Source organism: Monodon monoceros, unplaced genomic scaffold (assembly GCF_005190385.1).
Source record: "Monodon monoceros isolate NGI ecotype Baffin Bay Population unplaced genomic scaffold, NGI_Narwhal_1 Super_Scaffold_20, whole genome shotgun sequence".
NCBI lineage: Eukaryota > Metazoa > Chordata > Mammalia > Artiodactyla > Monodontidae > Monodon > Monodon monoceros.
Genome location: NW_021703777.1, coordinates 110,235,624 through 110,255,390, shown reverse-complemented (window position 1 = coordinate 110,255,390; position 19,767 = coordinate 110,235,624). Strand labels below are relative to the sequence as shown.

The 19,767-nt window shown below is 37.9% G+C and overlaps 1 protein-coding gene across 11 annotated transcripts in view; it reads right to left on the bottom strand.

Annotated features, from left to right (window-relative positions):
* The window catches only part of ANK2 (ankyrin 2), a 272,366-nt gene that overhangs the window by 166,773 nt on the left and 85,826 nt on the right, over positions 1-19,767 (bottom strand). For all 11 annotated transcript variants that reach the window (XM_029235234.1, XM_029235242.1, XM_029235243.1 and 8 more), the window contains exons 3-4: positions 9,160-9,258; positions 6,884-6,982 (exon numbers count right to left, since the gene is read on the bottom strand). In XM_029235234.1, the coding sequence (XP_029091067.1) occupies positions 6,884-6,982; positions 9,160-9,258 (198 nt within the window). The remainder of the gene's footprint in view (positions 1-6,883; positions 6,983-9,159; positions 9,259-19,767) is intronic.

Here is a 19,767-nt window from a genome sequence, read left to right as displayed (position 1 = left end):
TATCTCTGGTCAAATGCAAGTAGATGCCATCATCTTAACTTTAGAGAATTTGTATTACAATAGTAACTTTCCCAATTAAAAAATGAAGAACCTTATTAAAAAAGAACCATATGTATAGGTTTGGAAAAAAAGCTGAAAACAAAACCTTTTTTGGAATCTGTGATTGTGGATCCCATTTTATACTGTGCGTGTGTGTGTGTGCATTAACAGAACGGAATGTTCCATTATGAGTTTTTATTTTGAGAGGCAAGGATGGCTCTACGGCCATATGGAAGCGATTCTGTGTAGTGGGCATGCTGGCCAACTGTGTAGGCTTTCGTCCTCTTCACAACCCAATTCAAATTACGTTTGACAATGGGTGAGTGCCAATGAAGAAAAAACTATTGGAAGCTACACCTGAAAAGACATTTATCATTGCATACAGTGGGTGTATGCACCTCTAAAATTCTGGGGGTGTAATCAATGGTCATGTAATCTTGCAACTGGCATTACTGGTCATAATCTGAACATCTGAAAGCTAATAAAATAACAGCCTAATCATGTTTGTGTTACAAATAGGAAAATCTTCTTCTGGAATACAATTTCCAGGAGTAAATGAACACAGAGTAGTGAGCATAAAATAGGCAAAAGGATTCAAGAAAAATAGAAGTAAATTCAGTAAAATATGGTATCAAGAATACCAAATCAGAATATCTTATTTGGACTCACTTACCATCAAAATAAAATAAAAAGAAAAATATAGTGTTCCTGAAATCCTCATAAAAGGACTGAAAACATAAGAAATTCCAAGAAAAAGTAGAACAATGTAGACATAGAGAAGAAAAACGAATGAAAACAATCACAAACCACATTTCAGAAAGTATAGTCTTCCCTGTGTTAAAAATTGTTGGTAAGAGAACACTCCAAGGAAATGGATGGCTGAGTGTCACAGTGCTAATGAATCCCCTTACTTGCTAGTTGTCTAGCTTCTGTGAAATGCTTTTAGTATTCCCAGCATCTGAGTGGACAGACCAGGAGAGAATGGATGGCATTTAAGCCATAGAGCTGGCTCTTGTGGGATGTAAGTAGGGTCTTGGACCTCCCTAGAGGAGACAGAAGGTGTAGAGACAGCTTAATGGGAAACAGTGAAGTATGCTGAGGATTTTTGGAAGGGAGGGGTCCATGCCATTTGGGTTTGTGGCTCCATTGCTAATTTTTTATAAGACCTTGGTTTTCTTATTTGTGCCTCAATTCTCCCCATATCCAAAATGAGAATAATCACTGCTGATTCACATCATTATAAAGATAAAATGAGATTAAAGAGCACATAAAAACACTTTTTAAAATTAAGAGTCTAAAAAAAAAATTAAGAGTCTAAGTGCAAGATATTACAATTGGGCTGTATTTCTGTGGAATTTGGAATCTATTCCAAGAAACACTCAGCTCCCTGGACGTATACGTCTAAATCAGTCTCATGAGAGCTTCTAGCCCATCCTTTCTTCTAATGAAATCACATTTTCCTCTCTCTCTATAACTGTCAGAGAACTCAAACATCATAGGCTCCACTGAATAAGGTAAAAGATAGAGAGCTACAGCTGACCGCAAGTTCTATGTTCCCCACGTTCCACAGTTTCACTTAGCTGTACGGAGATATCACCTATTCTAGGACCCAGTTTGTTTTATAAGCTGTGGTAAAATATAAATAACATACGCCAGTTTTCTTTGTAAAATCAAAAACCAAATACCTATTTTTAAGTCACTTTGTTGTATTTCAGCGGTCATTCTGATTTTAATAATTTTATATACGGACATTATAATAAAGATCTAAAACCAATACTCACATAGATGAGGAACAAGAAGTAAATTTTGGTAGAGATGATTAAAGAGGGGCAATTTCTCAGGCCAGATTTCCTTGGAAGCAACAGCACTTGGTTCATGCTTTGAACATTTTGCGGAGATACAGCGTTTATAGTTCACAAAAAGTACCAAGTAAAAAATTTTCACCTCAAACCTTTTGCATGGATTCTACTTCAGAAGAATCAGCTTACTTGGACCGTAATAGGGTTTGGGCCAAAAGAAAGAGGAATTTCAAAAATTATTCTCTGGGGTCTGTAGTGAAGGTAGAACTGTTATGGGAGCTAGGAGAAGCAGTTTTGCCTGGAGAAGAAAATTATGAGCAGGTAAATGAACCATCTTTGTCTCAGTCTGTCATCAATACTGAGAGTCAATGAAGATCAAAAGAGATAATGCACACAACGCACCACAGACAGTGCCTGGCAGCCAGTAATATTATTTGTACTATTATTAATATTAATATCTAGGGCTTCTCTGGTGACGCAGTGGCTGACAGTCCGCCTGCCGATGCAGGGGACACGGGTTCGTGCCCCGGTCCGGGAAGATCCCACATGCCGCGGAGCGGCTGGGCCCGTGAGCCATGGCCGCTGGGCCTGCGCGTCCGGAGCCTGTGCTCCGCAACAGGAGAGGCCACAGCAGTGAGAGGCCCGAGTTCCGCAAAAAAAACAAAACAAAAACAAAAAAATTAACATCTACTGTTAGGAATCACTGGAATGCACATCAAAGCTAATTCTTATACGTGAAGAGGATACATGCATATGTTTAGCCTCCAGTTGTAAGTAAGCAAGGCATTGTGCCAAATCCTAAAACTATAAAGTGCGAGAAAAATTATCTGCTCCCAAGAAGTTTACCACCTTGCAGAAACTGTAACTATACATTTAAAAAATAAACCTGAGATGGGCAAATATCAACAGGCAAAAAAGGCTACAAGAATTTAGAGAAACTCCTCACTCGGAGAATATTTTTAAAACCTTCTCAAAGTATAATTTCCTTGATAATATATAATAGGAACAATTTTTTTAAAGTCATATCTCCAAGTCTAATAGGTTTACAGGTTACAAAGGTGACAAACAAACGTCCGCACAGATAGCTGGAAAGCATTCCAGCATTACTTATATAGGACTGTTTAAAGGATGTTAATTTAACATGCTTACATTTTATGAATGTGCCTGTGTTTTTCAGAAAGCAACCAACCACCTTCAAAGCAAATAACATTCCTCAAATCACTCTAATTTGACTTCCAGTCCCATTATTCCACCAAATGGCTTTCACTGAGATCTTGATGAGATCTTCACACCATTAAATCCAGGAGACTAAAAAACCAAGCCAGAGAGCTACATGGTCGAGGCAAGGCTTAAAATCACACCAAGAACTGACTCAGTAGAGACTACACTGCTACCACCATTGAGCACAGAAACTTAAACATTTGTTGACTGTCATTGTATCAGTCACGTAATTCTATTTAAAACACTTAAATTGCTCCTGCTAGTATACTGGAATTCTTTTTTTTTTTTTTTTTTTTTTTTTTTTGCGGTACGCGGGCCTCTCACTGTTGTGGCCTCTCCCGTTGCGGAGCACAGACTCCGGATGCGCAGGCTCAGCGGCCATGGCTCACGGGCCCAGCCGCTTTGCGGCATGTGGGATTTTCCCGGACCGGGGCACGAACCCGTGTCCCCCGCATCGGCAGGCGTACTCTCAATCACTGCGCCACCAGGGAAGCCCTGGAATTCTTTATGAATTAAGCACACCGCCTACCAAAATTGGCACTGTGCCATGTTGAAGGTCAGCCTCCTATGGATCCCATAGCTTACGTAGAGAATGCAGAAAAATTCCATAGAAGCACACATCTGCATAACCTAGGAGCCTGTAAATGTTTACTGAGTGATTGTTCCTTGGAGCTTTGCAGAGAGTTTCCTACCTTCTTAATTCAACAATAACCTTAGTGCTCCACTTCCAAGTAACTCGGAAGTTTGTCAAATGTAAACGACTATGCAGTCACCCACGTTCCTATAATAACAGATTATTCTGCACCCACTTTGTATTATGTTCTTAAAAAGATGTAGGAGAAGGTATAATTTGAGTACAAACTTCAGAATTTATGTTGTGCATCTGGGATTCCTATGCCCTTTTTCTGGTTCTCAAAAGGGAGTGACTGTTCAACTATCACGAGCATGGCTCCTAACCATTCACCTGACATTCATTGTTGTCACACAAGAAATTTGTATCGTAAACAAGACACCACCAACAAGAATCATACATGGAGAGGGGTTCACATTTCCCCTCAACAAATCCTTAAAACCATGCCTTTGGAATTTGATCACACACAGGGCAAAATAATCAACCTCTTTTATATAAATTCCTGCATTTTAATTTCAATTATTAAATTATAAAATATTCTAAGTAATAACAATGTGTTACTTGTTAATGATGGCTACCTAAATTTAATAGCAAATGATGTTACAGGGCTTATCAAATGACGTATGCATTTAGAAAAGCACCCTAAATTTTAATTACTAATTGTTCTTACAGTATAAATTAAAACTTTCTCACAATATAAAAATCAGTGTGAAACTATCTGTCAGGATTTCCTACAATATAAATCTAAACAGAGCTAACTGAGTACAGTACAAATAAAGATTATTTTAATCTCACCGATAATATAAATTTTCCTTTAAGATCTGTTATTATCTGGCATGATTGTGACTATGAAGAACAGCCTCATTGACACTGAAAGCAAATCACTGATTAAATGGTTTTAGCTTGTTTACCTTGAAAAGTCTCCAAAGCATCTAATGTCTAATAAAACAGTATAACAACTGATACAATTTTTAACAAGTTTTTACCTTGCAGCATTTGATACCTGTCAACTTTTATGAAATCACTATGTTCAACTAGTCATTTTGAGGAAAGTAACCAAGTTCTTTTTATAGATATTAACAGCACCAACACATATGTGAACTCCCTGTCAAAAGTAACCTCCTACAGGCAATGGGAGGCTTTTACTGCCATGCTTTTTTAAGAACACAAACTACTGATTCATGCATGTAGTTGAATCTATATTTAAACAATCTTACTGCGATATTCTTACACTCAGTTTTCTCTTACATTCTCTAAATCAAAGGTTCTCAAAGCGTAGTCCCTGGACCAACAGCACCAGCACTACCTGAGAACTTGTAAGAAATGAAAATTCTCAGGTCCCTAGCCAGAACTGAATCAAAAACTCTAAGGTGAGGCCCAGAAACATGTGTTTTAACAAGCCCTGCAGGTGATGCAGGCTAAAGTTTGAGAACCTCTGCTCTAAAGCAAAAAGATGTTCTTCAGCTGTAAAGAAGTTTTTATCCCTTACTTTGGAACAGTCAATTTTGTAGTATCCTGTGTCTCTAAGCCCAAGATGCCATTATCATTATAGAATACACCAGAGTTCTTTACAAATGATACCAATTTTTTAAAGAATTTCACTTAACCAAGATTTTAGAATATGGCATATTCTCAATAAATGTTAAAATATTGATGCACACTTAACTAAAAATGTGGGTTGTAAGGGGAAAAAAGCAGCATGATATTATAGAGATAAAAATGGATAATTTCTTGTCTGTCATAATTTAAACAGATTCTTCCCTATAATTAAGGTCAAAGAAAATAGGGCTCTTTCTTACTTTTCCCCATTGGTATTTTATGGGTCCAGAACTTGTGCCATTTATACAAGTAGAGTCATGTCTGCACGATGAACGAATGAACAATATACGTAACACATATTCCTATACAAAGGCCTTCAAAGGCCCAAAGAATGGATAGAGAGGAACTGGTTTATTTTGCCAGTAGCCTGCATGGTGTGGCCTATGTTATTAGAAAGGCTAAAAACTTTAAAAAATAGAAGAAATGGATTTGACTATAAAGATATGCACCTCAATTTCTGCATAAATATATAAAAGATACTAAGAGTAAAGCTTTGGGCAAAGCAATATTTTCTTCCCCTTTCAACCAGAGAAAAAATAGGGATCAAATTTATAGTATGATGTATTTTGATTATTCTTTTAAAACTGTTCTTAATTTCATTTTAAGAATATCATTCCCTATTCTATACAATTGTTATTACATGCATCATAAAGCTGTGGGTCTCGAATTTTCCTTTCCCTTAGGAGCTTTGTAAAAACCATATTTTATATGCGAAGTACCCAAAGTAGTGTGATTCCCACTTTATAGCAGATTTCCCACTGGAATACAAATCTTTTGAGAATTTTTTCAATTTAAGAAGAGAAAATACTTTTATAGAGCAACATAACTTGCATGAATAATTCATCTTTCACAGACATCACTGTCATTCTAGAAAAAACACTATATATTCTTTTTTTCTTTGCACTTAAAGACAATGATAGACTGTGAACTTGTCAAATTTTCAGTTATATTAAGAGGAGATGATGTGCTAAGTGAAGTAAGTCAGAAAGAGGAAGACAAATGATATCAAATGATACCATATGATATCCCTTATATATGGGATCTAAAATATGACACAAATGAACTTATCGATGAAACAGAAACAGACTCACAAGGATAGAGAACAGACTTGTGGCTGCCAAGGGGGTGGTGTGGTGGGGGGAGGGAATGGGAGTTTGGGATGAGCAGATGCAAATCATTATACCTCTATATGGATAAACAACATGGTCCTACTGTGTAGCACAGGGAACTATATTCAATGGTTTTCTATATGGTTTTCCTGTGATAAACCATAATGGAAAAGAATATGAAAAAGAATGTATATATATGTATAACTGAATCACTTTGCTGTATAGTGGAAGTTAACACAACCAACTATACTTCAATAAAATAAATTAAAAATAAAAAAGAAGCTAGAAAAAAGAGGGAGATGATGATACATCACGAAAATAAGAAATGTCATGGCATGAGTTAATAAAATAACTTGCCTGAAATAAATCACAGAGTGTTTATAGTAAATCTATCTACCCAACAGATGGCTAAACCCATTAAATCAATTTCACAAGGCTGTTCTAAGTTAAATTCATTTACATCAGAGAAAATTTGAATATAATACCTGAGACTGTGCGTTAATATTGGCTCCTTCCTTAACGAGAACTTTGACAACTTCTGCTTGTCCAGCCAAAGATGCAATGTGAAGGGCAGTATTTCCTTTCTGTTTTGGAGAAACAAAATGGAAAATGTTGGAGGCTTCCAAATCTTGTAGAAATCAAAATGTACAGGTATTTTCAATTTTGCTGATGATTTGAAGTGGTTAAAACTTGTCATTCTATCAAGATTGCAGCCCCCCCTTGGGAAAAGATAATTTTTACCATCAAAACATTGGCCATCCCATACAATGTCTTCCTTTTCTATCCTGCACAATTCCAGTTTAGTGTTAAGAACATGAAAAGACTGAGATCTTACTGAATCAAATAATCTGGGATGTGTGTACATGCGTGTCTGTGTGTGTGTGAGAGAGAGAGAGAGACAATATTACCATTCATGTTATTACAACAAAAGAGTCCTACCACAAGATAATATAAACTAAAAAAAAAAGTTTGTCTGAACCATTGAATTTATTTCACCTTGCAGAGAAACCTAGGAATTTTCAGTTGTAGAGAAACTGACAATTCACAGTTGTATTTCGAGTCACTGGAGCACACGGTTGTTCAAAATATTTTGGGAATAAAATAATAAATTTCACATGAGCTATACAATGTTACCAATAATTTCTACCATTTGCTACGTCAAAATTTATCATCAACAGTACCAAACAAAAATGAAAAATAATTTAAACCTATCATGAAAAGAAAATATAGGCTAAGAGACTGAAAGATGCCTATCATAGGATTAAAACAAATAACAAAAAGAAAAATAAAAACCAAGCAAATCTATACATTCAAAGCCATAGATTTTGGACACTAGTTCTCTTTTTGCCACCTCCTCACTGTGGGTCTTTATCCACTCGAACTATTTTGAAGACTTACTTGCCTTCTCTTTAAATGAGGAGATTTAATGAGGTATTTTTCTGGATCTAAAATTTTACAATTGTAATCTGCGATTAAAAATGAACCTATATTTTAAAACATCAACAGAGTTTAAAGGAAAGGAAACAAACGATAATAAACAGTTAAGCAAGAAAGAGTGATTGGTTTAATGAATATATTAATATGAGCAACTCAGGGGAAGCAAATAATTTGATACACATTCAAACTGACATTCTTAAATATTTGTTTAACATTTATCTCATGTTGTCAAGAGAAATGTTAATAAAAATATTTATTCTCTCTTTAAAGTAAGCAATTTCTTGCAAAGCAAACATATTTTAACATCTTTGGAACTGCCAAAGAGTTCTTTGTTTGTTTTCGTTTTTAAATTTCCACTAGAACTGCTGTACTATACTGTGAGCAGGGTCAGTCTACATTTTGGCAATTATGTATGAGGTGTTGGAAACCCAGGTTAACTGGCCATATCCCTAATTTACTCCAGGGCTCTTTCTGTCTATCCCTGATTAGACTAATGACCCGGCCGGGGGTTTGAGTACTTGCCACCTCTCTCTGCAACTCCCACGACCAGACTGTCACACTGCAGCCATGGTCAAATGGCGTGATTCTGATTGGCTAATGTTTTTTTTCTAAATTAAAATTTCACCTTCTAAAGACAAAGATTTGTCACCACTGATATTTTTTTAAAACACCTGTTGCTTCTGAAATGATCCCCCAAAGACAAGGTTCAAATATATTTAACCAAAAGAAGTATCAACAAGGAAGTAACAGGTTGTAGTATACCAAGCATCTTGTAAATTCCTTTAAAAATGAGTCAAATTTCTTTACAAACACACGTTACAGTGACAAAATCTAATTTTACCCTAATAATTCAATCCATGATCCCCAAATCCCTTTTCCATTACAGTATAAAAGATCTGTATATTCTCTTACCAAGTTAAATGAATACATTAAAAGATATAACAATTTAATGAAAGCATGAAAATTATTTGTTCATTTCCATTGAGAAGTTTACTATATCAATTATTTTAAAAAATGAATTAACCTTGGGAAAATAGGTGCTTTTGTCTACAGAGGATTATATTAGTCTAGTCTCTCTGTGAATCAAAGGAAAAAAGATAGAATACTAGAAACTAGAGATACAGAATTCTTCAGTCTCTGATAAGTCCCTAAACGAAACCATTCAAACTCTGCAAAGTTTAATGGACAGAATTTCAATTTCAGTTCTGCATTGTTAAGAATCTTTGGTGTTCCAGCAAACCTCTGAAATGTATAACCTGGGAAGAGAAGCTTTAAATCATTTCCTCTTTTCCAAGGAAATAAATTCTACTAGCATAAACACTACCTTAGTGGCAGAATCCACAGCGGACCCTCTTCCCAGTAGCTCGTGAACCAGCCCCACATGGCCTTCCTTGGCAGCCAGATGGAGAGCGTTGAGTCCATTCTGAGAAGAGAAACAAACAAGGCCTCAGAAGTGGAGTAATGATGAGGCAGACAGTGGCTGATCTTATGCAAGTATATAACCCAGAAGATGGACAGACTGTGATCCCCTCATTTTCTCTTTCTTTTTGCATTAGCTTGAAGCTATTAATTTCAGAGAGACTAATTTCCAGTGATTTTGATTCAGAGAGGCAAAGAGGTAAATATTCATTAGAAATGTGGATCTGCAACTTCAACAAACTTTCTTTTTAGACTAAGAAATATCTAAATACTTTTGCAATGAGGAAAGAAAAAGAGCAACTCTGTATCATTTGTTGTGCCAGCCAGAAATAAAATTCTGTAGTTTCTAGAACATAAAGGACTTTAAATAAATCTTACTTTTTAAACAAATGGGAGAGAAATGTCCTCTTCATAAAAAGTAATTAGTGTCGTAGGACAAATTCCAAGGTAAAACAACTTTGTAAGGACAACATTGTACTTAAAAAAACATTTAGCACTATGTCACTAATTTGTCTTGAGGGTTTTTTTCAAAAATTTATCTTATAATCTATGATAGTACTGAAATACCTGGCTCCCATCTATCTAAATTCCTGAAAAATTCATTACTCACCATAGCATTGAAAAAACTCTTTGAAAATTTCACTAAATATGGTATCTACATATATTATACTGACAAAGTTTGAAAGCATATCTTGTCATACATATAGGAAGAACCAAATACAAGTACAAATTGCTTCATGGCAAATTTCCTATTTGTGGTCATTGTATATCTTATACTTAATGATTTTCTTATGAAAAGTATTCAGGCTTTTATAAGTGACTCAAAAATAAAGTAATATTTGCTTTTCTTCTTTGCAAAACATGGTCCTGGTTTGTCACCAACATTTAACTTTGAGTAGTTGACAAAGTTGTATTCAGTACTATTAATACATTCATGTCATGGTTTCCATATATTTACTGGCACAAAATGATAAGAATTAAATTTATTATTATCATTTATTAAATTAAATTTTGAAATTTATGATTATGTATATTCCTAGAACATTTAACAAATGAATTGACAATATAATAAAAACTTGAAAAATACGAAGTTTTATGACCCCTGGATTCTACTAGTTTGCAAATGATGTTAATGGTGTTGATTGTACACAAATGATTCCGCAAAGAAAATTAATTTTCACTCCCTTTACCAGACCAAGGAAAGCGTTACATTTTAAAGTTGTTTTCTGAGTTAATTACTCAACACCCAGTCTCCTTGGCAACAGGAAGTATTTGATTTAAACAGAGGTAATCTATTTCACGAACAGTAAACTCATTCTAACAAATAAGGAAGGGAAAGCAGTATGTCCGTTGGGTAGGAATTTTTGTTGTTGTTGTTTTGTTTTTTTGCGGTACGTGGGCCTCCACTGTTGTGGCCTCTCCTGTTGCGGAGCACAGGCTCCGGACGCGCAGGCTCAGCGGCCATGGCTCACGGGCCCAGCCGCTCCGTGGCATGTGGGATCTTCCTGGGCGGGGGCATGAACCCGTGTCCCCTGCATCGGCAGGCGGACTCTCAACCACTGCGCCACCAGGGAAGCCCGGGTAGGGATTTTTAAGGAGCTAACTAAGCCTGATGATAGTTAAGAGCCTTTAACTTTCCCGATATCTTTTTTAATTTATATATTCTTCAGCATGACATTTATTGATTTTCCTACGTTGTTTACAGGAAGAAATCTTTTACTCTGTATCATGAGCCATTGCTTAAATGTTTTGGAGAGTGGATCCATTCTTTCAGTCTGTAAGAATCAAATGTTCCAATCCTTGGGAATTGTTGAAATAGCCTAGCAAACTAATATTTAAATAATTTTGCATTTTAAGATGTTTCTTTTTTTTAAAGATGTTTCTTGTAAGAAGTTGCCTTTCCTTTTCCTCAATTCCTACCCTAGACTGGCTTGAAAATGATCTCAACAGTGCATTCTGAATGTAAATTTCTATGAAATTTAAAATAGAAAGGTTTGAGAATTAAGACTTTTTAAAGGTGAAAATTTTTATTTGATTACATGAGTGACCAACTTTCTGAAGGTTAGAGCATTTGTGATACTCTTCTCAATCTCCCATCTGGGAGATATTACTCCCGTCACTACAGCATCAGCTCAGCTGAAACCTTTAACTTGCTGTAGACCACACTGTTAGAACACTAAACTTACTATGTTCATGTTTCAATAAATATTGACAAAAACTTTTTAAAAAGTTAACAAAGGTAACAAGACACCATCTCAAATAGAATATAGTTGACACAATCTAAAAACTTATGAAGTTCAAATATATATTTAACTTAAAAAATTTCAGGAGACATTATTCTAAGGAGGACTCCAATGCCAAACTATTTCTCTTAGTTTACTCCATACTTTTCTTTTCATGAATACAAAATGTAGCCTACCTCATTTTCACACACACAAAAACACAAACAGAAAACATTTAAATCTGCAGAACAGGATAGAACATTTTCTCAATAATTGGCCAGCTTTCTTCTCAATTAATTACAAGGCTGGGATCTAAATTAAAAGAATTTTATGAGGACAAAGTACCTTTTTGGGCGGGCACAAAGATCCTACTACAAATCACTGCAATATAGTTGCAATTTATTTAAAAAGTCATTAAGAATATGATTAAAATTTTTTATATGAGGGAATAGTTCAGAAACAAAATTGTCTATAATATGTAAATCGAATTCAGGATATACATATGTCTTCAAGATTTCTGTAACACTAATACTAACAAAACTAGAGTGATTATAAAGACAGATGATAATAGGTGAAATTCTAATTATAAATGTTGTAAATTCTTAAGCTGCCTTCTTTTAAAATACAGTCAAATTGGGACTGCTATCATATCGTTGAATTCATGTCCTTCAGCTGTAGGAAACAGAAGACAAGCAACTTTCTTTAAGTTAATGTTTTGGTCTTAGAATTTCTAACCCAAAATATATTTAATTAGCAGTTGAATATGTTGGGTCATTGTTATCAGAAAAAGCAACTCAGCAGCAACTGGACTTAACACCAAAATGTTTGATCTTGTGAATATGAGCTAACATATAAATTAATCATGTTTAAAATGGAAAGTGATAAATAAACCTATTTAATAGTACAGCTCAGCTAACTCTTTGAGAATGTATTTTGTAGTTAACCCATTTGGGTGAGTCCCTCAGATCATGCTTCTAAAAACCAAATTTCCTACAGGAGCTACACTAACGCTCTTTAGCTTTCCACACTCTATTACCAATACTAGCCCACATTCCAAAGGATGTTTTGTTGTTAGATATTTTTCACTTTGTTGGATGTGGGGTGGGAAGGAGGCAGACATGCAAAACTGGTCAGACTTTTTGTATTTGGGTTCAAATACAGGGCAGGGCTTAGTATTTTCCCAGGAATGCCTCCCACACATATGGTATTTGAGGCACATAGGTCCTTTTTTATATCAAAACAGAAGATATTGTCACTTTCTGCATTTATTAGGACACTCATGATGAGCTTACTGAGCTCTGGCTAAAAAGTGTTCTGAGGCAAACTCATATTTAACAGAAACATTAACTATTCATTCTCCTAGATTAATATCAGAGTAGACATTCAGTGAGATCACCAAAAAGCAACATACCCGGGACATGTTATCTCTGTTCTCTACAGAAATGGCTTCACGGAATCATAAAATGTTACTACAAATTTGATTTTTACATAAGGCAGATACAAGCAATGTCCATTTGAGCAATATTTATGTACTTGTGTCTATTTTTAGATGGGTTATCTTGATGAACTATTGTTGAGTTCAATAACAGGAAAAATTTTAGTAATAGGAAAAGCCACTATGCTTATTCTCACTAATCTTTAATTTAGGAAAATTGCATAATTCTATGTGTTTGTCTTTTTCCACAAGTTTACAGGAAACACAGAATAAATTCAGTATCCATTGGAATTAAGTAACACACATCCTTATTCCTCTTGTCTTTTTACTTGGTTTTGCTTTTGTCTTGTTTAGTTTCATTTTTAATAATATCAGAATTACAGTATACTAGTGAGTGTGTATATATTGAATATATGTTGTGCCACCAATACTTCATGGCAAAAAAAAATTGTCAGTGATTTTGTATCTCAAAACAGCACTATGCCAAGTGCTATTCTCACTTAGTTTTATGTATTCCCTACCTGATAGGATTTATAGACAGCAATTATACTTCGATAGACAGAGTTGCTGATTCTAATTAGCTACTCAGTGACTCAAAATACTGACCAACACTGTGGAAAAAACTTAGAAAATTTTAAATGATTCAAAAATCAAAAACAAAATTTTAAGAGAAAAATTCAAGAATTAATTAAATCTGAAAAATAGTAGGCTAAGCAGTGAGTTAATATCCTCAGTATGTTTGAGAATAAAAACATTGGTATTATAATTCTGTTGAAGCAAACCTGGTGGAAAATAAATAAATTCACAGTAAAAAGAATTTAGATGAGCACTGGAAGAACATCCTTATCACTGAGTTAAAGAATACTGGAAATATTTCTTTTTAAGGTTTTAAAGTTTAAATATTTCTCATTTGTATGTGATTGACTGAATGTGGGGATTTTCTTCCTTTTTCTTTCTTCCCTTCCTTTTTATCTTTTAATTCTTCTTCTTCTACTATTACTTTTTTTTTTTTCTTTTTCTTTTTTGAGACAGTGTGGTCAACTGCAGGAATAACATGGTGATGGGTATAATAAGAAATGCAATCTTCTCCTTGCTCCACTACTAACCAGAAGTGTGAATTTGGGCAAATCACTTAACCTCTCTGTGGTCTAATGGTCTTATCTACAAATAATATTTATAATGATGACAATGAAAAACAATGATGATGATGGTAAAGAAATAAACATTCATGAGCACCTGTTATGTGCCCATCATTGCTTTAGCCTTTTTCGGGGGGTCAGGGCAGGGATGAATGTACATTTATTGAAACTGGTTTTGGGGAGGATGGGTGAGTGGATAGTTACGGGTTTTCCGAAAAGAACTGTGGGTAGCAGCCAGCGCCCAGCCAAGAGGAAGCGGGTGCTCAGCCACAGACCCTATCTCAGTCCCAATTTCTTCTGCTTCTTGCACTCAAGGCCCAGTTTCCGGGCCTTCCACGTGCTCTTGCGCAGCTTGGTGGGGCGCGAGCCTACTTACTTCGCATTCATCTCAACACACGGAGCGCACATAGTTGCTGGGGTCCTTAAAGCTGAAGAAGCTATAGCCTATGATCTTGCCAGTGCACTTGTCACAGATCCCCTTAGCCTTAAAGAAGCATGGGAAGGGGAAGGGGCTAAAGGTGAGTTCCAAGATGGCATCTCCATTTCATTGCCCAGATCCCCACAGAAGATTCGGAAACCATCTGCATCCCACTCCAGCAGGCTGAGGTCCTCCCAGCTGCTCTCAGCTGCCGGTGCGAATGCTGCGTCAATTTCTCTGGCTTTCCTTTCTTCTTGTCCTCACCCAGGCACTCTGAGATCTAGAGGGTCACAAGGCCAGGGCAAGGGGGCAGGGGCCAGGAGCTAAGGAATGTGCGCTGGAGTCAGTAAGCCTGGCACACTACTTCCAGCAGGAGGGGTAGGGGCTCAGGCAAATCCATGGTCAGGGCCAGTGGTAGGTGGCCAGGGCCCAAAGACCAGGACCAGCTGGGGTGCTTCCTGCCCTCACAGCCACCAGCACCCTAGCCTCCTCCAGCCCAGCTGCTGCCACCAGCACTGCCTCTTCCTTCTCTTCCAGAATCAACCCCAGGCTGACGCCCAGCTCTCGGTATGCTGCTGGCTCTTCTGGGAGAGGCCTCAGAGCAGCCATGGAACCCAGGGAAGGGCTTCAGGACCCCAAGCCATTGGTGACAGCATTAGAGGTGGTCCAGGGGGTTGGGGGGGTCCAGGCAGAAAAGGGGGCCCACGAGGGCCTGGTGAGGGGGCAGCAGGGCCATGGGGTGAGGACTGCCTGCTGCAGAGTAAAGAGCAGAATGTGCTCTCTGTAGCACGTGGGGGACTACTGCTGGATAAGGAGAGCTGTTCATGGCAGGAACAGGGCTTCTCCAGCCTTTGGACTGTCCAGTTGAATCCAGTCATGGGGGCCAAATGCACCTGGAAACGAGGTACACCACAAAGGGAGGGTCACCCACCATGGGAGGAACCATTGTGGCCACGGTGGCTGCCCAGGTCTGGAGAGTCTGTTGGACCTGCTGGTATGTTGGTCGCTATCGTTGGGCAGGCACAGGAACTGCTGGGAACTGCATCATTTCTACCATGGGGACTGTGGGCACTGGGGTACAGCAGGCATAGCAGTTGGGATTCTGGTTACCAGAGCCCCAGAACTTCCTGCTCAAACAGGGCCGTCTCTGCCTCCATCTCTTCCAAGCTTTCCTTGCTGCCCTTGCCCGGGTGCTGGCACCAGGGCCCAGGAACACAGGTCCTCCTGCACCTGGGGATCGCAGGGCTGGCCTGCCACCTGCTATCATTACTGTGGCAGCATCCTGAATGGGGACCAACCAAAGCAGGCTACTACTGATAAGTCTTTGATATTGGCTTTATGTAAGTTAACGTGGATAAAAGAATATGAATTTGAGTCGTTTGAAACAATCAAGAAATATTCATTGAGCTGGTTTATTGTGAGCAAAATATTGATTGGGCTTATAGATCTGTGAGTCCCAGGCAAGATATCACTTTGTTCTACAACTTTTGGAATAATTCTATTTCTATATAATATCATTAAAATGACTAAATATACCATGTAGTTTAAAAATAAGATCTTAAGGCTACTTTGAAACAACCATGTGCACATTAATCAACCTTAAAGGACAGAGTTATCTTTTTTGTTTAGCACTTCTATTAAATTTTTATAAAGCAATATTATAACATTTTGTCTATAATCAAATTTTGCAATAAGCTCTATTCTCCATTTCTCTTGATGATTCTATGAGATATTTTGCCCATTGACTGCTTTTCGATGATCATATAAAACTAGTGGATGAAACCCGAGGTAGAACCAATAAAAATTTTATACCACCATTTGAGCATTGGTTACATTTCTGGCACATACGGACAATGTATAGACTAGTCCATTTTTAAAAGTTGAGGAACAGATTCAAGAAGATACAGCTAACCATACATGAAACTTAAATGCTTGCATCAAAATGCATTAAATTGTTTTGGATCTTAGGACAAATCTGTAATTAATATAAACTTATCAGTTAATCAACAAGCATTTGCTAGTTACCCACCAAGTACTTAGCTCTAGGTGCTAGGTTCTAAGGGAGGACCAGTGACATAGTTTCTGTCCCCAGAGAGCCCCCCAAATATTTATTATTAAACAACTGAAAATCACCTCTGTGCTAGCATATACTCATCCATGATTTTTTCAAATCTTTCGCTATTCTACTTTGCAAATCTTACATGTTGAATTAAGGGTCCTCCAGTCTGTCAGAAAAGTACAACTAACTTAATATATAACTTCCTTAATAACATTAAAATTTAAATATTTGAAAGGAGGCAATTGTAAATATGAGTTCTTGAAAATACTAAAGGAAAAAGATGGAGGGCAAATGGATATATCAACGGGAAAATAATAGAGAAGAGAAAGTGAAATTTGTTCCCTAACCTCCACCCCACCCCCACTCATAACGGGGCTCCTGTGTCAGAGACACCCTAAATGAGGAGCTCTTTTCAAGAGGAACTACATGCCCACATACAGAGATACAAATAATTATGAAATGCAGTTTACAGTTTCACTCTGCCATTACCATAAATGACACTGGTGGAAGGAATCATCTATATAATGGGAGGAAAAAATCAAACTCAAAATGAAAATGACCTGTTTACATATTCCCAATCCAATTCCCACTCAGTATACTCACCCATAATGTATCTGCACCTTTCCCACCTCTTTCATGGTGGCTGCTCTAAACTAAGAGTACTCACTATGATGGAACTAAGAATGTATTTAGTTTTTATGAAGATGGGGAAAAGCAAAGCACGTGTCATCTTTTGTCAGTTGAACTGATCTTACTGTGTCTTTGATGTCCAAAGATTTCTGATTTAATATATAAATCAAACTATGGATGACCCAAGAGGAAACTTGTTTTACTAGTGAGTTATTCTCAAATCCTAGAGGCTTTCTTTTTAATTCCAAAATGATGAATATTTAATGAGGATTTGCTAAGTCTTCATCAATTAAAAAATATTTACAATGAGGCTTGAAATTTGGTGGCTCATTGGTCATTTCATAGGGAAAAAGCTTAGAATAAGACTGCTTCAAAGATACGACTTTATATAGTCTATTTCTGGATCTCCATTTCAACCATAGTGGAAGCCCATCTAGCACTCCTGGCTGGTACCTCCCTTTTTGACACTGGTCTTTTCCCCTGTCTAACCCCATCAAATGTTTCAATCATACAATCCCCCAAATACGGAGAATGACATTAAATATGATGATGAGTTAGCCTGGGAGAAGAAAGAGTTATGAAAATTCTTTAAAATCTTACCAAGAAGGATGAAAGATTATGAGAGCTGAGAAATAAATACTTACCGAATGAAAGAGAAGCTTAATGACATGGATATCATTATTACATTTTATATTTTACATATATTATTATATTTTATAGATGAAGATACTAAAATTCTCAGAAGCCAAGTGATTTGCCTCAAAGATCCTTACCACCAAGAAGAGGAAGAGCAAAAATTCAAACTTAGATCTGATTTCCAAACTCATGCTTTCAAAAAAGCTAAAATAATTAAGCTCCACACCAGTGTTTCAAAGTGTAGGTCATCATGCACAAGTACGTCATAAAATCTGTTTAATGGATTGCCAATCAGTGTATTTCAAAACATGAAGTAGAGCAAAGAAAAATAGAGTGCACTGTGGGTGGCAAGTGTAGATTTTGTTTCGGAGGGTTTTTCTGGTGTAACTTTACATACACATACATGTGTACACACGTCTGCATGTGCGTGTGCATGTGGTGTGCTCCTGTGTGTGTGTGTGCATGAGCACACATGCTTCTCTAGATTACAAAAAAAAAACTAAGGAAGTTTAGGCAAGACCCAAGACATGAGGGCATCTTGGGGAAACAAGATGTTGTTTCAGACCAAATAAGTAAAAAAGCTAATGCTTACAAAGGGCACTCTAAGAGAGGAATGGTTTTTATGATATGCTTATTTGAATTTTATGATATCAATAATTTTCATTTTAGATGAGTGCTGTGATGCAAATAAGATGAATAACGTTGGGACAAACAAGGATTCTTCCTTTTGAAAATACTAGCAGAATCATGGTTAAACCACATCCACATCTGGAGTTCCAAGAGGGAGTGTGGAATAGTGGAGAACACACATGTTAGAGTTCCTATTCTGTCTCTCCATTACTAGCAATATAATTTAGTTTCTTCACTAGTAAAAGGGGAAGTTTCCATTCTGCCTTCTACAGATAGTCATTTAAAAGAGAATATAGAGGGGCGCCTTCAAGATGCTGGAGGAGTAAGATGTGGAGATCACTTTCCTCCCCACAAATACATCAGAAATACATCTACATGTGGAACAACTCCTACACAACACCTACTGAACGCTGGCAGAAGACCTCAGACTTCCCAAAAGGCAAGAAACTCCCCACATACTGGGGTAGGGCAAAAGAAAAAAGGAAAAATAGACATTAAACAATAGGGATGGGACCTGCACCTCTGGGAGGGAGCTGTGAAGGAGGAAAGGTTTCCACACACTAGGAAGGCCCTTCACGGGAGGAGACTGTGGGTGGCGGAGGTGGGGAACTTCGGACATGAAGGAGAGCGTAGCAGTAGGGTGCAGAGGGCAAAGCGGAGAGATTCATGGACAGAGGATCAGTACCGACCAGCACTCCCCAGCCCGAGAGGCTTGTCTGCTCACCCACCAGGGTGGGCAGGGGCTGGGAGCTGAGGCTCGGGCTTCGGTAGAATCCCAGGGAAAGGACTGGGGTTGGCTGCATGAACCAGCTGGAAGGGGGCTACTGCGCCACAGCTAGCCGGGAGGGAGTCCGGGAAAAAGTCTGGACCTGCTGAAGAGGCAAGAGACCATTGTTTCAGGGTGCGCGAGGAGAGGGGATTCAGAGCACTGCCTAAATGAGCTCTAGAGACGGGCGCGAGCCGCAGCTATCGGTGCGAACACAAGAGACCGGCAAGCATGAGATGCTAAGGCTGCTGCTGCAGCCACCAAGAAGCCTGTGTGCAAGCACAGGTCACTATCCACACCTCCCCTCCCAGGAGCCGGTGCGGCCCGCCACTGCCAGGGTCCCGTGATCCAGGGACAACTTCCCCGGGAGAACACACGGCATGCCTCAGGCTGCTGCAACGTCACGCAGGCCTTTGCCACCGCAGGCTCACCCCGCATCTGTACCCCTCCCTCCCCACATACTGAGTGAGCCAGAGCCCCTGAATCAGCCACTCATTTAACCCCGTCCTGTCTGGGCGGGAACAGATGCCCTCAGGCGACCTACATGCAGAGGGGAGGCCAAATCCAAACCTGAACCC